The 19,236-nt window shown below is 33.4% G+C and overlaps 1 protein-coding gene across 1 annotated transcript; it reads right to left on the bottom strand.

Moving 5' to 3' along the window:
* Window positions 1–7,845: 7,845 nt before the first annotated feature.
* Window positions 7,846–14,249, bottom strand: LOC106672154. Its single transcript, XM_014403348.2, has 3 exons — window positions 14,143–14,249; window positions 10,837–10,965; window positions 7,846–8,436 (listed from the first exon to the last, which is right to left on the bottom strand). Exons 2-3 carry the CDS (start codon window positions 10,961–10,963, stop codon window positions 8,135–8,137), a joined length of 429 nt encoding a protein of 142 aa, XP_014258834.1. The 5' UTR covers window positions 10,964–10,965; window positions 14,143–14,249; the 3' UTR covers window positions 7,846–8,134.
* Between the last annotated feature and the right edge of the window lie 4,987 nt (window positions 14,250–19,236).

Raw genomic sequence — 19,236 nt, 5'->3', positions numbered from 1 at the left:
ATTATTTTTTTCTTACCCTAAATTAAATACAACAAAACAAATCTTGTAATAAATAATAACGTTGAAATACATACTTAATAAAGTCAGAAAAACATATTTAAACAATTATTTAAATTACTCTTAAAAAAATTCTTGGCTCCTAGGATCCATTGGCAAGAATGCTCGGACAGTGTCTAATATTTTTTGACCTAGTATTAACAAAAATAATTTTTATTAAAACCAATGATCCCACTTTTGAAGCTTTCGAACCCTCTTAATTTTTGAGTTTGGACATTGATGGGATAAGTTGCTTGCTGGCTGTGTCAGTAAATAAAATTCACTCATCCTTGATTAGTTAGGTAAATATAAAATTAAGTTACTAATAATAAATAGTATTAGAATAAATAAAATTGAAAGAAAATCATACTTGTGCTGACTTGAACTGGAAAATGTGATGGAAATAAAAGGATGGTTAGAGGAGATTGTTTGATTCTGATTTTGGATTTTTTTTTAAACCAGCATAAAATGAGTACAACATCATTTGTGGTCCTGGTGGCAAACAAAACCAGCAAGCATAGGGAGACAAGGATAATCAAACACACAATATCTCAAATTATCATTTTGATGACCTGTCCCTCAAAATCTTTTCGTCTTTTTTTTCTTGTGGTAAGTTCATTCCGACTATTTCTTAAATTCATTGACCAACCATTTGACCAGGTCCTACCATTCTCTTTCCAACCTCTGCTGCTCCCTGTATGAATTCAAAGTGTAAGTGGACGATGGCACGGCGGCTGAATAATCTCTCAATATTCGCTTGCTTTTCTCTAAGCAACAAAAGATGAGTCGACGTAAGCGCGTCGCTACTTATTCTTGTGTAGGGGAAGGTAAGGTTCTAGAAATCAATAAACCAGAGAGCATATTCATCAACATTTATCGTACACAATTCCGTCTCTTAACGGTACCCGAACCACAGAATATTAATTAATCTACAAGTCGGCCACAACTCTAAATCTGGGATGAGTCTATCAACAAAGGGACTGACCCCAAACGACGCTCGCCACGATAAATGTCCAGCATCTTTTCTCTTGACCTTTGACTTGGCTTGATGGGTCACAATGGCTGGTCCTCGCTGGCTCTGGCTGGCTGAGTCCTCTTGTTGAATCCCAGTCTGAGTGTGGCTGCTTCTCTTCCGGATTGACTCTTGGAGTCAACTGTCCTTGGTCTTGACTGGGGGTGAGTCTCTGGTTTAGACTGACTTTTGATTTCCCAGTCATCCCTTTTATATCAGCTTCTCTACCGGACACGGTGTAGTTCCCATGCCGCGGGTGGGCCGGCGAAGACCCAATTTATGATGTCCCACGTGTCTACATATTTTTGACCGTGTGGCAACCCTTCAGCACTAAATAACTAGACGATAGTTATTTATTTGATCAGTTGTCCAACTATTGCTACTTTATGTCCTCCAGGTTCGTGGAAACAGGACGTGGGTCCAGCCGGGGTCTGCCACACCCTTCGACATTCTTATCTATCTGTCCACCTGGGTAATTATTCCAAAGTTATGTTTGACAGATTTGAGGGGGACGTCACGTCGTTCCCGTCTGGGTGGTCGCCCCTTCAGATTTGCACCTTTGTTCCCTTCCATCGTTTACCCTAATTTGTTCTTATTTTAACACTAAAACTTATCCCTAAGACAGGGACCAGTCAGTCGGTCTCGGTCAATCCACATTTTTTTATTATAGTTTTTATTTATAACATTTATAACTCCAACAGAATGAATCTGTAATAGGAGTAGTAAAAACAAGCACATAATAACAAAAAGAAACAAATGAGTAATTAACAATAATAACAAAAACACATGGCTTAAAGATTTATGGCATGTTTTTTCTTTCTTTTTTTACGAGGGTTTGCAACAGCAGAGGTTATATCAACCTTCGGGGTGCCGGTGTTTTTGAAAAAAGCTCATTTGTAAGTATGTCGGGTTCGAGTGCAGGGCCGCTGGATTCGAACCCAGGACCTTTACCTTACAGTGATGAGTGCCGTGTCAACGCCTAAACTGTTGCGGCCATCGATGCCCCATGTATTTGTTTTAGTTTAACTATAACTACGTGCAAGGAATTGTGAAATACATCTATTTCATTGGAATAACAATTCAGCAATCTCATTAACCTCGGTAGAGGGGAATTCAGTCCATATTCTGTTCTGCAATGTGGGACAAGGAACAATTTATGGTTCCTTAGTGTTCGTTGAGGCACACATAAATGATAAATAAGTGATAGAACTTATTTTTATTATAGTTTTAGTTTATCATAAGTGATAAATAAAAGTTCTGGATATCAAGAGTCCCATCCACAATTCCCAACCCCAAATGAGCTCAGCAGAAATACGATGGCGGGTGCTAAGCGACTCCAGACCAAGCCAGTTCAATCTTTCCAAGTAATTTAGATTTGCAAGACCAAATCTGAAGGCCATTATCCTGGTTGCTTTCCTTTGTATTTTTTCTAAGTTGTTAATCTCACTAGCTTGGAAAGGGGACAGCACAACACACGTATTCCGGATTGTAATATTTTAACTGCCAAGATATTTTTCAAATCTCCTAAAAACCTAGTTATAAAACCAAGATTGCATAGAGCCTTACCTCGAATTTGTTTGATATGGTCACTGAAATTACCCTTTCTGTTGAAAACGACACCAAGGTCAGAAATAGTGTCAACCTCTTCTAATCACTGCCCATCAACGAAATAATCAAAACAATCAAAGTCATGATGTAGGATATTTTTAGTAAATTCAATTACCTTGCATTTGTTACTATTCAAAGGAAGACGATTCTGCTCACCCCAATTAATGAAGCAGTCAAGTTTCCCCTGTAAACTAACACAATCGAGAGCAGAAAACAAGGAGTTAAAATTTTTCTTATCATCTGTCAATAAAGAAAACTTACAATCCTTGAATTTCTACAGACATCATTGAAATAAACAAGAAATAATATGGCCCAGAGTAAGAACCCTGAGGTTCACCAGAAAATGATGAAATCTTTTCTGATGCTGAGTTATTAATGAGAACAGAGAAAGAACGACTAGATAGAAATGATTTGATTTAGGATAACAAAGGATCACCTACTCCAAGGATTTTCAACTTAAACAGAAGAATATCTATATTAACTCTATCGAAGGCTTTAGACAAATTTGTATATACAGCGTGAACTCTATTTCGATTCTCAAAGGAATTAACAAGAAAATCATCATAATGAAATAAATTGGTACTAGTGGATCTACCCATTAAGAAGGTATCAGCATATTTTAATGCTGATTGAGTTAAAATATGATCGAAAAGCCATGCTTAGGGCTTCAGCAAGAATAGAATCAAACATCTTGGTGAAAACAGAAGATTTTAGTCTTTTATTCAGACCAGTTCAGTTGTTGTTGAACTGCCCTGGTGAATGGATTGAATATTTTATTAAATTGATTGTCTAGTGATAAAATTTCATGTGGTTCCCGGATTTCGGATTTTAAATTTAATTTCATCATCATACAGTCTATTGTCCCAGGCACAAACAGTATTAGTCTTAATTTTTCAGGTCATACAAATCTTCTTAATTCCAACCTATCTTTTCCTACACGCTGAGAAAAATTCCCTAAGATATTCCCTGATATTGTCTCCAAGATATTCTCTTATTGATGATTAACTAATGTCTCCAAAGTTATTTAAATCACTGGTTGAATTCTATCTTTTGCCCATATATTTTGTTTTCTTTTTATTTAGACTGTTTTTTTGCTTCCTTCAAGAATTCTTTGAAATGTCTATTAGATATATTAGAAACCTCTAAGATTAGTCCTTATTTGGGTTGCTGCAAAATTAACGCAAGTTTGGAAAATTTGTTTTATTTTTGTAGGCACTTCTCATATAAACAAAGCCAAATCAAAACATCTACTTTATGGATAATCATAAATAATTTGTCATCTTTTGTGCAAAACATTTTAGTTTATTAATCCATTTATGTTTATTGGTCTAATTGACCAAATTATACTTCTTTCAATTAATTATTCTTTTTATATAAGGTCTTGGTTGAGATGAAAAAGCTAGTGTCACGAGTGGGATTCAAACCCACAGCCAAAGGTGAATCCCTCTCGTAACATTAGCTTTTTCATCTCAACCAAGATCTTACATAAAAACATAATTAATTGAAATTTTTTAAGTTTATATTGAATTTTATAAGAGTAACAATCTGCAAAATTAAATATGTCCAAACTAGATTCAAATTTATTTGTACAAATTTAAACTTGGGCGAAGTGTGGCCCAAACTGCACATGACATTAATACAGTTTGGGAGGAGAGAATCATTAGTGAATGCACGGTGCAGCGATGGTTTCAGATATTTTGTCTTGGAGATTTTGATCTCGAAGGAGGAAAGTCGCAGTAGGCCTTCTGTTGGTGGATGACAACCAACTCAAAACATTGATTGAAGAAAATTCACATAAAACAACACGAGAAAGTGTGGAAGAGCTCAGTGTTGACCGCTCAACCGTTCACCATCTGGGACTAATTGATAAAGTAAAGAAGCTTGACAAGTGGGTACCGCACGATCTAACCGAAGGCCTTCTTCTTCTGTTGTGCCACATAATGATCCATTTCTCGATCGAATCATCATGTGCGATGAGAAATGGATTTTGTACGATAACAGGAGGTGTACAGATTAGTGGGTGGAAAAGGATGACCAAAACACTTTTTGAGACCAAATCTGCAGTCAAAAAGGTTATAGTGATTGTTTGGTTGTGTACTGCTGGGGTTGTTCACTACAATTTTCTGAATAATGGTGAAACTATCACAGCAGAGAAATATTGCCAAGAAATTGACAAAATGCACGGGAAACTGCAACATTTCTGTCCAACAGTGGTAAACCATAAGGGGCTGATTCTTCTTCACGATAACGCCAGGCCACACTTAGGATAGGATATAAAACCTTACCGCACCCTCCATATTCACCCGACCTCTCGGACTTCCAATTTTTTAGGCATTTTGATCATTTCTTGAGGGATAAAATTTTTAGAGGATGTGGTGAAGCCGAAAACTTCCAAGAGATTATTGTGAGTCAAAAAATAGATTTTTATGTCAGTGGAATAAAAGCTCTTATTACACTTGGCAAAGATGTATAGATTGTGATGAAAAATATTTCAAATAAATTTTCTTTATTTTATACAAATTAAAGATAGTTTTGACTGCCTTTTCTAAACGTGCATTATTTTTGCACCAGACCAATAAATCACTAGTTGAATTTTATCTTTTGCCCATGTAATTTTTCTTTTTATTTAGGCTGTTTTGTGCTTCCTTCATGAACTCTTTCAAAAGTTTGTTAGACATATTAGAAACTTTGTGAAGCTGGGTTCCCATTACAGAAAAAATCACTCGTGCAACTAAACATGAGAATCACTTGCAAAACACTGTCTCGGGTTAACCATTTCCACGAGGCAAAACATTTCACAACCTAGACACGAAACAAGGTGAGCTATCTGTTTGTGCGAGAGAAGCATGCCGTTTGTAACTGCACCAACTACTGCAACACCGTTTGCTATCATGGCGATACTTATTGTTGTACTTTTTTTCTTTGTTCCATTTTGATCACATTTACTTTCATGCATGAGGATGATATTGTTCCTGATATGATGAGTTTTATGTTTACCATCCTACAAACATCGGTAGCTGTGATACATTCGAGTAATTCAGATGTAGTCCTCATGGCTCATTTTCATTCTGGAGACAAGTGCGTTTACATGGAGAGAAACAAACAACGCAAAACTCTTTGATGCGCACAAAAAGTTTTGCAGTCTCGGCTAGGTATCCACAATTTCGCAGAACAGTTGCGCGAGTGAGTTTCACACAGTGGAAACCCAGCTTTAGATTAGTGCTGGGTATACATACATGCTGCAGCCTTGATTTTGATATTGCATATCCTCTGAAAATTCGTGTAGTTTTAAAATGTTTCAAATCAATTTTTATTTTTACTGATAGAAGAAATGAAGTGAAATTTTAAATATATTGTGTACTTGTAGGAGAGTTCTATTTTATATTATACTTAAATGTTGTTACAGCAAGACATTTGTCTATATGACAGTTCTCAGTTTTTTTGCCGAACTAAATATCTTTCTCTGTTTATTATTTTCCAGGTTAGATTTGCAGAAGGGAAACCTAGCGTAAGGAAAATAATCGTCTGGGATTATGCCCACCGGGCGGCCAGGAAAGGAGATTGGGAAATGCTAGGGAGAGACTCAGGGAGGTTTAAACGCAGAATTAAAGAGTTATCAGCTGTTCTCAGCCCCATTCTTAGCCAGGAACACAGAGATAAAATATTCACAGATCGTTTCAAGACTTGAAGTACCGAGCCTCATACGTCAATATTTCAATCAAAAAAAGAAAAAAATATACGTTTCATTATTATAATGCCAATATTGTTCAATGGCAAAGACAAATTTATATTTTCTCATGTAAATATTTTATACAAAAAATTGGTGAAGTGTGAAATACTAAGTTATATATATATGTAATGTTATAATTATGTTTAAAGAAAAAAAAATTATTTATTGTTTTAGATATTTGTATATATTTTAAGAGATAATGCATCAGAATTTTGTAATGGCTGTTTAGTTCCTTTTTATTAAAAACAGAAAAAAAGGCAAGAAACAACATAATTGTAACCTGTTAATATCCCAGTTTATATCTTATTTATTGGGGTCTAACATGAAATTTAATTTAGGGGATATAGTTTAATAAATATATTTATAATTGTAATAAGCTCTGCATAATTTCTAATAACTTTTTCCACTGACATTCAACCTTTACATTTTAAAAAAAAAATAGGTTATTTAAAATTTTTTTAGTAAGGTTTTAACCATGCCAGAACATGAAACATCATGATGTATGATATACTATCATGATAATGCTGTTGGTTTGACCAAAGATGATTAATGACTTTAAATCACTGAAGATATTAATGATGAGAAACACGTTCCAACTATTTGATTTGGTCATTTTTTTATGTTTTCAAAAAATATTTTATTAAATAATTACTAATTAATTATTAATTGCATATTACATATGCAATTTATTAGAATTAAGGAACATGATAGGCAATAAAATATAATATTTTGGCTCAGATTTTTCATATGAGCCCTGGGATATCTGCCTCAAGGAGGGGAAAAAAAGGGTTTAATTGGATAAATGCTTCAGGTGAAGGGGCTTGATGAAAACATACTTTTAGATACCCACTGTACATTGGAAGTTTAGTTCTAGGATAATAACGTGGTTCACTTCCAATTGTCTTCAAACCCAATTCAATCAAAGTAAATTTGTGTAATAACGCAGTAGTTTGGGTAAATCAAATAACCAATTAGAAAAAGAGGACACAAGAAAAGATCTTTTCACACACTTAAGCACAAAAAAAAAGATTTAATGAAAAAATATGCATGAAAAATAATGACTTAAAAGGCTCACCACTGTAATGGCATATAAAAAAAAGAATGATTTTCTGTTTGAAATGGATTTGCGACAAAGGTTTCCTTTCTTTCAGCGTCTCGAACCAAAGAGAACTACTGAGTACTTCCAACGTTGGGAGGGGGCCTTCAGCCGTTGATGCCCGAGGCTCCACAAGTACATGACGAGTATTTTGTAGTGCTGTGTGACTTTTAGCAGATATTTTTCTTGTTATGATGAACCGACAATTTTGGGGAAAAAAGTTGATTCATTTTTTCGAACATCAATGATGAACAAAACAAATTGTATTTGAGATTTATAGTTTGTTTATTTAGTCAAAAAATTTACAATAAATTCAGTATACACAATTTTTGACATTACCTTAGGTCCAAATAATTTACAAAAAATTATTAATAACATTTATTCAGGCTTTCCGTTTATAAGTGCATCTCATTGTGTTTTGACAAGATAAAAAATATGACAAAATTTAAATAAACCCTTAAATCACAACTAAAAAAAAAGAAAAAAAAGAAAAAGTAAACATATACATAAATAAAGGAATTTTCAGTAGCACAAAAAAGACTATAAAATTGACTGTAAAATTTTCAAGTCAATGTAAAAACAAATTTTGTATTAATGGAATAACAAAGGATATTACATATGAGAAAGAGTTGGTAGGTGTATCACAGGAAGCTTAAGCCTTAGCTGCTGCTGGTGGAGGAGTTGGGATTTCTGGGTATTCTAATTTGACACCGGGTTCGCAATCGAAGGTCGGGCAACAAGCGGGGAAAGGAGCCGTCTTGTTTGTCTTCTCGGAGAGCTTGCATTTCGGGTTGCTCTTGGGGAGAGGCCCGCAGTCTTCGACAAGTTCCAACAACTTGCCGTCCTTTTCGGATTTGACGCAGGTCGAACGACCGCAGAAGGGAGACAAGTCCCAGGTGTGGCCTGGTTCGATTGTTGCACACTTAGTCGATGCAAAACACATACCAGGGAAATCTGTAAACAAAAATAATAAATGCAATTATATTTTAAGTAGAAATATGAAAAATTATTTATGTAAATATTTTTTTTTAATGTTGAAAAAATAGGGGGGTTTTAATTTTTAGTTTATATTTAATCCAGATTTTTTAAAAATGATTTTTAAAGGCTTAGTTGAAAATTTTTAAATGTTAATGATATCTCCAGGCCAATTCTTTTGACTTTGACAATAAGTTTATATTATCAATGCCTAAACCTGTGGCACAAGATTATAATTTTTTATCTTCCAACCAAGTTTCATTATCCTGCTGTTTATTATTTTGTTGCTGCTTTAAGATATTAATTTATAATGCTAGAAGATTTGTTATTGTACTGTTCATATCTTCTTCAGACCATTTTCTATTTTTTTATATTGATTTTCGCTTGTGCTTAATTTTTATTTAATATATTAAAACAAAATTTATTTTATATGTAAATATATATAAAAATTTAGAAATAAATAGTTATAAATTGATACATTAACAACAACAATAAATATTCTGCGTAACTTAATTATGTTTATTTGGAGATCGTGACGTAGTTTTACAAAAACATTTTCTTTATCGTGCGACGTTTCGATCTTTAATGAGATCATCTTCAGAGCTCAAAGTGTTTGTTATCCATGTAGATGTGTTCTTGTCTGTCGTTCTTGAGAGTCCACTGTGACAAGAATGACACATCTACACGGAAAACAAACACTTTGAGCCCTGATGATAATCTCAATAAAGATCGAAACGTTGGCACGATAAAGAAAATGTTTTTCTAAAACTTACGTCACACCAGACCGCATCTCACGATCTCCAAATAATCATTGCATAACGGTCATTAAATATCACACTTAATTATGTTTGTATTAGATTTTTGTAACATATTAGAAGTATAATGCATATATGTAGTTATCCTTTTAAAGTAATTATTTAATTATTTTTTTCTTTTATAAAGGGACGTCAGTATTATAGGACATTCTGTAGTAATTGTAAATTTGACGTTTTCGTTAATATTATAGACATTTTTTGTGGGCAACGGTACCCCTTGTTGGACCATGACTTCGTACAATTAATCTCTTTTCCTGAAAAGGTACTAAAAGGACATGATCAGCATCGGCGATAGACAACATCGCAACAGCAGTTTTCTGGTCCGTCAGCTTGATTTAGTACATGTGCCATGTGGGATGGTAATCTGTTATGACTGAAGGCTGCATAACTTAGTGAAAAAGTGCCGAGGTCGGACACATGAAGTTTGTGTAGTTTATTTTTTTATTTGAATTTTTCTCCAGGCAAGCTTGTATGTTCAAGTACGTAACTGTCCCCAAATCTATGGAAGTTGAGAGATTGTTCATGCCTTTTTCTTATCATCATCGGCTGAGTTACGCAAGGATTGGTTTTGGCACAAGGGACTCGTGAAAGAAACAAAAAAGGTATAGAGAGTCAAGTCGACGGTAATAGAATTAGGTGAGACGGCATGCTAATGAAAATCCGAGGGCGGACCGGTCCAGATTTTCTAAAGGCCAGTTTCCCTCGTCCAAATATCTTTAGAAATGAATTACGACCTTGCTTTTTTTCTGTTAGATTAATAAAAAAAAAGAGACACCTTAAAGGGGACAAAGGCTGTTACAGCCTCGGTTTATTAGATGTGAGTTGTCTTGTGCAACTGAAAACTGGAAGGTGATCGCTTGGCCTACCAACCGAATCGGGAACTGGCCAACCTTCGCCCTTTCATCTTCACAAAAGGAGTGAGTGGGTGGACCTCTAAAAATCCAATGTCAAACCGCAATTCTCTCCTATAGAGAAAATCGTCCCAAGTTGAACGACTTCGTCACGCGATCCCGGATTTCCCCTGTGGCATGATGGTTTTCTCACGATTATCCAATAATGACCTCCTGTCCGGCCGCTTTTTGGGAAAAATTGCTAATTTGTTCTGGAAATGTTAAGAAAACAACTTCAAAATATCGGTTAAGTTGATATTCTCTAAAAGCCATAAAATTAAAATCTGGCATACGTCAAATCCTTATGGCTGTAAAATTAAACAATTCTAATAAAAATTTCAACAAAGAAAAACTGTTGGTCAAATAGCAGAATTGATCAGCGAGATTGAGCAGACCAGTTCTGCTGGATATGACTTGTGCCCTAGTTTTTGGGAAAGTTTTATACTGTTTGAAGTATGCTGATGTAGAAAATATGCACTAAAGGATTTTATGCATTTTTTATAAAGGATGCATCGTGATTTTACGCGACATAGTTTAAAATGTCAGGCAGAGGCAGGATTTTGTTGAAGACCTTAAGTAGTTAACGCCAACTATTATTTTTAATTATAAATTGTTTTTTAAATAAATAATATATTTGGAAACATTTTTTTATTTAACTGTTAAAGATGTTTTACCTCTGAGGACATCAGCTGGGATGAGCCTGGTAAAAGTTTTAGGCCTTTCTTCAGCGTCCTTCGTTTCGGCGGCCCAAACAGCCACGTAGAGGAGGGCGACTCCGGCCACAGCCAACAGTGCACGCATCTCTGCAAATAAATCAATCAATAGATAAATATTTTTAAAAAAATGTCCAGATGAGAATAAGTCAAGATTAAAAAGGCAAACGAGGAAAAAAATTACAGTTCCAGATCCCCGCGAGTAAAACGTTCTCACCTTTACGCAATCGAACCGGTTCACCCTTATATCACCGAGGTGATCTCACCTTTCCAGACTAGACGGGACCGGCCCTCAGACGGCGGGGAAAAGTTCTCAGGTGCATGCGATACGCTTAACCCAATTTTACACAACCCTCGCCTCTCAAGCGTCCTCCAAAGTCCGTCGTTAAAAAAAACCGATTATACTTTATTTTGTCGAGGTGGAGTAATCGCCAATTTAATTATACGTCTGAGGACCGAAAGGGGGAAATGCTTAGAAAATTTCAAACCGGTATAATTATAAAAAGTCATAAAAGAGTGCTTGTAAACCGATCATTACGATTTCCTTATGCAATTAAGAAATTTGTTTTAGCGCCCACCGGTTCAATTAAAAAAAAAAGAAGTAATTTTAATAGAACTTTCATTATACCGTAAGAAATAATTATGAATTAATTTCAAATTAACATAATTAGTCAACAAATCGTAAACTACTTTCCAAATACACAGATTGTGTTAAAAAAATAATCGGTTGATTTCAGCAGAATTTTATTCGTACTTGTCAATCCACTTTTAAAGAATCAACATGCGTATAAATTGAAAATTAAATAAATTGCGAAAGGCCGTTTGACTAGTAGGCGAGTTAAATTGCGACATCATAGATCTTGCAACACGTTTCATGTACACATTCTTCTTTTTTCGTTCGTACACCAAAAAATTATTATTGTACATATTGCGGTACAAATAATAAACTTATTTATGTATAATTATTTAAGCAAAAGATAAAATTTTGACAACTTAAAAAAAATCAGTTATTATAATTACAACAGAGCAATTATAGTAATTATAAAAAATCTCAAAGTATCTAACTCCACATTTCTATAAAACTTCCATCACCTGAGTCGAAAATGGTTTTTTAGTTTTCAGTTTCGAAAAATATTGTTTTAGTCGTTGGAAATAGTGCAGTTCTTTATTCAGAGTGAAAGGAGAACTTGAAAAGTATTAGAATGTGATACACAAGGCTGATGGAATTAGAGCAGACGAAACATATTTTAAAATTTAAATCTGTAAAACTTTCCCAATGGAATTTGGTTTTTGCCGATTTTTTCAGTCAGAAAAGGAAATTTTGCTTGCTTCATCATACGTCATATCATATGCTTCATACATCAAGAATATCACAATGGATATAACTATACAAACAATACCTGATATTATATTTATAATTTTAACTAAATTTAAAAACGAATGCTTAGCTAAAAACGATTTTTGTAAAGAAATTTGAGTTAAAACTTTAAAAAATCTACAGTCAAATTAGATTTTTTTCTAGATATTAAAATTTTGCCTTAAGATTTTTACTAATTTTTATTTCAAAATCAATCAACCATCGGAGGTAGCTTAAACTCAACTTGGAGGAACTTGGGAATATATAAATTAATGAGAAGCCCGAGATAAGCGGACCAGCGAACTTCATGGAAAAAAATATATTGATATACTGCAATGTTTGAATGTTGTTTTATAGTGAGGCAGCACCCTGTATAATATATAAATATTTAACTTTTCAGAATCTAGAGGAAAAATCGTGTAAAAACACCTAATTTTGTTCAACGAGGTAGGTACCAAATATATTCAGTCTTATTGGTAGTCTGCTTGGAAGTTTAAAAATTGTTCAAAATTGGCAAATTTTGAATTTCGATTTATTGCTCTTTTTCAACTTATTTTTCATTTAACTAACACAGTTAGGTTAAGCAGGGTGAGAAATCGAAGGAATTGCAGGGCTTTAAAATGAAATTTGAATATTTCAAAAGTGATTTTATATCAAAACTTCAGTTTAGCGAAAAGAACGGAAGAAAAATGTAACAGAAAAGGTAAAACTATTTAAAAAATATTTACTTATATATTTTATGAATGTATTAAACTATTACATGTATAGTTTATAGCCTAAGAAAAACAAAAATTGCGAGATTTTCGATGTGGTCTTCGGGGTGGTGTCAACAGACTCGCATTTATAAACCTGGTGCTTGGTCGTTTTTATTCATTTTAATCTGCCTATCCTCATTGTTTCGGCCTCATAGAAGCGTTTTTGCTTCTTATAATTTTCATTCGCTTCTTCAGCATAAAATGTCAATAATAACCTAACACAGACATTAAGTAGAAAGGCGTCTGACAGACCAATCCGGCGAGGGTAGGTTGACCAAAATGACCAGCAACGACCAAATTTCTAATAAAAAAAAACCCTAGTATATAAATTTAATTGTCAAAAAATGAAATTTGTTTCACTCCCATGTTACATTTATGCCGAAAAATATAACAAAAAGCAATAAAGAATATTAAACAAAGTTTAAAACTAGCTACTTTCCATGCAAACAATAAAAATTATTCAAAAAGTCATTTATTCAAAAGTTTTCTAAATAAGTGAAAATAAATGTGTGGTGTAATTATAATTTAAAACTATTTTTTAACTGAGAACTAACTTTGTCTCACTCTTCTTCTCTTTTCGGTCGGTTTGTCAATTTTTCCTTTCCCCTCTCTCTTTGCTTTTGCTACTCTTTTTCTCTCTCTCACTTTCTCATTTTTTGTACTTGCTTTCTTTCTCTTTCACTTGCTATCTTTACGTTTGTCCCTTTGATTTATGTATATATATTACCTATCTTTCTGTCTGTCAGCTGCTATGTTTATGAAGAATGTGCTTTTTCTTAAAGGAAAATTTCAATTTTACAGCTCATAGCGATATATGTACCTCGTACAAACGATTTTGTTTTAAAAAATTACACGTTTTTTGTTTATTTTGCATACTTACTCATTTGCAACCGAACTTGACAGTTTATTAAGCGAAATTGTAAATGATCAAGTACAATATACAATAATAATAAAGAATAACCTTCGGAAGTGAGTTCGATTTAAGAGGAAAAAATGTATTACGATTTAAGCCCGTATGAAATATGAGATTCGTTTTAAGACAGGGTGCGCGTGAAATATCTTTTAGAAATGGGCGAATATTTTTCAATTTGTCATTTTCCACAGCTACATTGGGCAAAATGAAATCGCTCGGTCAGTCTCTTCATAATCACTTACCGGTGAGTTATGGGGATAGAGAATGAAGTCTCACACGACACACAAAACTAAGCCAAGGGCCTGCGGGAACCCCTATATATCGATACCCCTCTCTTTCAGTCTACGAGCTGGAAAACCTGGGGCGGGTGGGGGCTCTCCTGTTCCTTCTTTGTTCTCCTCGATTAATTGGACAGGGCCCGTTAAACATTTGTTGCTCATTTTTCCCAGAATTGCGATTCCGCGTGTCCTTCGACAGGATTACGTGGTGATTAGTCTATTAAACAAATAAACCAAGATATCTGATCTTTTCCTCAGCATCCATGCTTAAGACTTTTTTTTGTTGCAATTTCCCTTTTCACTCGCACAAGACAAAAACAATAGGTCATAATTTGTCATGATATAAATGACCTATTCCCAATGCTTCAAAATTTTGACGTTTTAATGATCCAGAGGTCATTTATACTAAAAAGTCATATATAATTTTCTAAAAATTAGAAGGCGAAAATATGTCTAAATGGCGTATATCTTATTTTTTTAAATATTTTGTACTAGTATTTTAAATTTAATAATATCAATTGTTCAATAAACATTTTTCCAATTTCAAATAAATTTGAAGACCTTTGTAATTTTCCTTTTCTCGAAATTTTTGTGATTTTCTGCCAATACTGCAAAATCATGTAGTTTTAAAGATACAGTCAAGTCACCTGTACTAAAAGCTTAATTAATCTAACTTATACGGTAACAAGTATATATTTAAAAAAATGGCTAAACTACAATATACGATTTACTAATTTTTATGAAAATGTCTTGGTGTTGTTAGGCTTTTATTTTTTAAACCTTCACAATTGCAATAGAAAATAAAAATGTATATACTTAACGTGTTAAACAATTCTTAGATTTTACAGACATTTATGAATTTTGAATGAAGTTACATGTACTAAAATCAATTAATCCCAATTTCAACAATTCTTTGTGTCATACTTTTACACGTAGTTTTAAAACTTAAATTAAAAAACTGTATTGTTTATTGGATTCGTTAAATATAAATCTTTTACAAATTCTTGTAAATTGTGATTTAATGAACTAATGCTTAGGTTTAAAAGGGGAGCCAATAGGCGTGAGCAAATGACCAGGTTGTCAAAACTTTCTGGTCCAAAGCTCTAACCGGCTGCTTAGCGTTTTAGAGAAAGTTGAGGCAATACACATCTGCTTCTAAGCACGAGGTTGAAGGGTGTTACGCAATTTTTAAAGCCGTTTGGAAGCTGAAGCTTTTTTTTTTTCCAATAAACGAGATGAGAAATGAGAAGATGGCACAACCGGTTGACTTTAACGTCTATCCATTAGAAGTTCAGCTTATTAAAAAACTTGGTTAAGTTGTATAAGCAACGCATTGAACGGCACGTAAGGATAAAAATAAACAAACAAACAATTTCTCTTTTGGAAAAATATTTTAAACAGAATTTTGAGGTCTTTTGCAGAAACTTTATGTATATCAAGTTGTGTATAGGATAAAAAATCCTTGTTATTATATAATAAAACGCATTAAAAAACACCAAATTTCGTGAAAAGCTACGCACCTATTATTTCTCCACACATTTAAACCGTGACAATATAAATAATATTTTTTAAGAATATTTATTTTGTATATTTTAATGACTTTTTGACGATAATAGTATCATGTGTGCGTTCATCGTGTTCACTTCATCTGCTCTAGTTGCAGAACGACCTTGGTCTTATTCCTTTTTCTAAAACCCACGCCTTTTCATCGTGATCCTGATTCAATTTTCAGATTGCTTTTAACAGAAAATCGATTATAATAATTAGAACTAACAACTTTGAAATTTCTTGTATAAATATTGTTTATCTGTTTGTTGTTGTTTTTACTCTAATTCAATTTTTTATTGTTAATTTACTCTAATCGTGATGTTAAATATAATGTAAAACAGCCTAGAGCCGAAATTGGTTAATTTTGTCATAAAAAAACACAACAATGTTGCTAGATCCAAACAGCATGAAAATATTTTCTGTATTTTTTTATATTTATTTATAATCATATCAAGCATATGTATAAATGTATTTATGTATATGTAATATTATGAATTAGAATTCAAAGAAGAAATTGCTATTACAATTTGCTATTTGGAGTGAGGGAGAAGAGCTGTTAAAGAAAGTCAAGTTTTATAGAAAGAGAGATAATATGAACGGTGGAAAAGAATGTGAGCTGGAGATGAAAAGAGCTTTCTATCTGAGTTAAGATGTAGTATTGCAACAAAACAGGTTGTAAGAAGAAACGGAGAAGCCGAACAGAACTGAAAGAAAGACAAGCAATATAGATGCTACAAGGATAGCTAGATAGATATCATAGATAGACAAATATATATAATTACATTGGTAGAGATAGTCAATCAATATTTAAACATTATAATAATTTTTCGCGCATAGCACTTTACTGAATATAGAGATTTGATATAAAAACAAATTTATTTTTATTTTTGACACACTGCGGACAGATTAAGTAAAGGATTTGTTATTAGTAAAATATAATTTGTACATCAATAATTTCATAATAGACAAAAGAGTTTGTCGGCTATTTTATAGTACTTAATTTTATTTTATTTATTATTTATAAATATCAGATGATTTTTAAGTTTGTGTTTAATACTTTTGGTTATGTATATAGTATATACTTGTAGTAAGTATATATTTTTTTTGTATCTGTTGGCAATATAAAAAACAGCTTAGCACGTTTAACTGAGAAATAGTTACTGAAGTTTTTGATATACCCAGTATTTCGAATTACACCTCGATGCCTTATAGTTACGGTTAGGGCACCTCTTATTTAGACTTTAGATAAATAGATAGATAGGTACATAGATAGATAGATAGATAGATAAATAGATAGATAGATAGATAGATAGATAGATAGATAGAGAGAGAGAGAGAGAGAGAGAGAGAGAGAGAGAGAGAGAGAGAGAGAAAAGAAGAAGTGATAAATGATAGAGGTAGAGAGAGAGAGAGAGAGAAAAGAAGAAGTGATAAATGATAGAGGTAGAGAGAGAGAGAGAGAGAGAGAGAGAGAGAGAAAAGAAGAAGTGATTAATGAGAGAGAGAGAGAGAGAGAGAGAGAGGGAGGAAGTGAGAAAAGATAGAGGTAGTAGGAGGAGAAAAAAGATAGAGAGAGAAGAGAAAAGACATGATAAGGAAAGATAGGTAAAGAGTGAGAGTGAGAGAGAAAGAGAAAGCGAGGGAGAGAGAGAGAGATAGAGATAGAGAAAGAGATAGATAGATAGATAGATAGATAGATGGAGAGAGAGAGAGAGAGAGAGAGAGAGAGAGAGAGAGAGAGAGAGAGAGAGAGAGAGAGAGAGAGAGAGAGAGATAGAGAGAGAGAGAGAGAGAGAGAGAGAGAGAGAGAGAGAGAGAGAGAGAGAGAGGGAGAGAGAGAGAGAGAGAGAGAGAGAGAGAGGGAGAGAGAGGGAGAGAGATAGATAGATAGATAGATAGATAGATAGATAGATAGATATGTGGAGAGAGAGAGAGAGAGAGAGAGAGAGAGAGAGAGAGAGAGAGAGGAAATGAGAAATGATAGAGGTATATAGGAGGAGAAAAAAGATAGAGAGAGAAGAGAAGAGAAAAGACATGATAAAGACTATGAGTGAGAGTGATAGTGAGAGTGAGAGAGAGAGAGAGGAGAGAGATATTTCCATCTCACAAATGCTTAATAAAACCATCATATCGTATAAGGGAAAAAAGAGAGAAAACAGAAAAAACTGAATCAAACATAAAGAAAAGACAAAAAGACAAAATGGAAGAAGCAGATAGTGTGAGTAAAAATGAAATGCGATATGAAAAAGAAAACGAAAGATATTATAAAAAATAGATCAAGATGATGAATTATAAAAAAAGATATTATAAAAAAGAGATATGACAAATATAGCGAATCTCTGTGGTTGGTCATAATAAAAAAATACCAGGAAATAATTTAAATGTCTATAAAATAAATATATCTAATAAACAGTTGTAAGCTGTTTGGTCCTGTTTTCAATGTCCAGGACGTAATGATATATGATGATAATTCACGTCTTGTAAGATCTAAAATGATATAGTCATAAATTTGTTTATCAAAACACTTTCAAATAAAAACTTCAATGAACTCGATTCTCTTTTCTATACTCTTTCTCGATTGCAGATTTCTTTACTTGTAATAAAATTGAAGATAATTCACTTTTTCCCGAGGTTTAGAATTGTTTTATGCAACATTTAACCGCACAGCGATTCCGATGGGCGATTTTCACCAAGGAAAGTTATTAGTTTGAAGCATAGAAGGTAATTAATTAATGCGGGGCTAGATGATGAATGATCGGACCGGGCCGTCATGTGCACAACCCTTAAAATTAGACCTCTCCGGCAAAAATGATCCTGCGTTGCATTGTAAAATATCCGGCCTAACGAGCCGTGTAATAATTTGCATTTGGTGTAATATCCCAGTGGTGCGGAGGAATGCCGAGTTATGAAAGCTTGGGATAATTGAAACTCGTTAATGCTATACATTGTCGAGAGGAAAAGACAAGTTTTTGAACAAAATTTTGGTGAAATATTAGCGAAGGATGTACTGCGTCGGTACGGATTTTTTGAAAACCAGTTGGAACCTTTGAAATGTTTTTTTTTTCACTAATCAATAAAACCCTATTATCAAGTGGTTTCATATTGTTCTACTTCTTACATTATATGATGGTCGGCAAATAGAAGAAAACTACCACGAAATTTATGCCAAAACGCGTCTGGCCTAACCAGCATGGCTAGACGGACCAGGACGATCTGACAACGAACAGACTACAAGTTCATCACACCGTAGTCGTCCAAAAGAAAACTTACAATTAATTTTTAATGGTTAATTAATCAATGTGAGGAAAGACAAAATAGTTTGGAATTTGGATTTTTCATTAATTTATTATCTATAGTATAAATCTGATTAAATGTATAAATAATTTGTCATGCCAATTGTAAATAAAAACCTGCATAGAAAGTTATAAATTGTTGGCCCTTGTTATTGTTTTATTGCTTTAGTTTTATTTTTCATTAAAAATATAATGCAGCAACAATAAATATAAAACA

The sequence above is a fragment of the Cimex lectularius genome, unplaced genomic scaffold (assembly GCF_000648675.2).
Source record: "Cimex lectularius strain Harlan isolate CLEC.00 unplaced genomic scaffold, Clec_2.1 scaffold90, whole genome shotgun sequence".
Taxonomy (NCBI): Eukaryota; Metazoa; Arthropoda; class Insecta; order Hemiptera; family Cimicidae; genus Cimex; species Cimex lectularius.
The sequence above is the reverse complement of the archived record's forward strand: the minus strand, read 5'-3'. Positions and strand labels throughout refer to the sequence as shown.

Coding starts and splice junctions, on each gene's coding strand:
- LOC106672154 (XM_014403348.2), bottom strand. CDS start 10,963: ATGCGTGCACTGTTGGCTGTGGCCGGAGTCGCCCTCCTCTACGTGGCT. Junction 8,437..10,836: donor CCCAGCTGATGTCCTCAGAG/GTAAAACATCTT, acceptor TTTTGTTTACAG/ATTTCCCTGGTATGTGTTTT.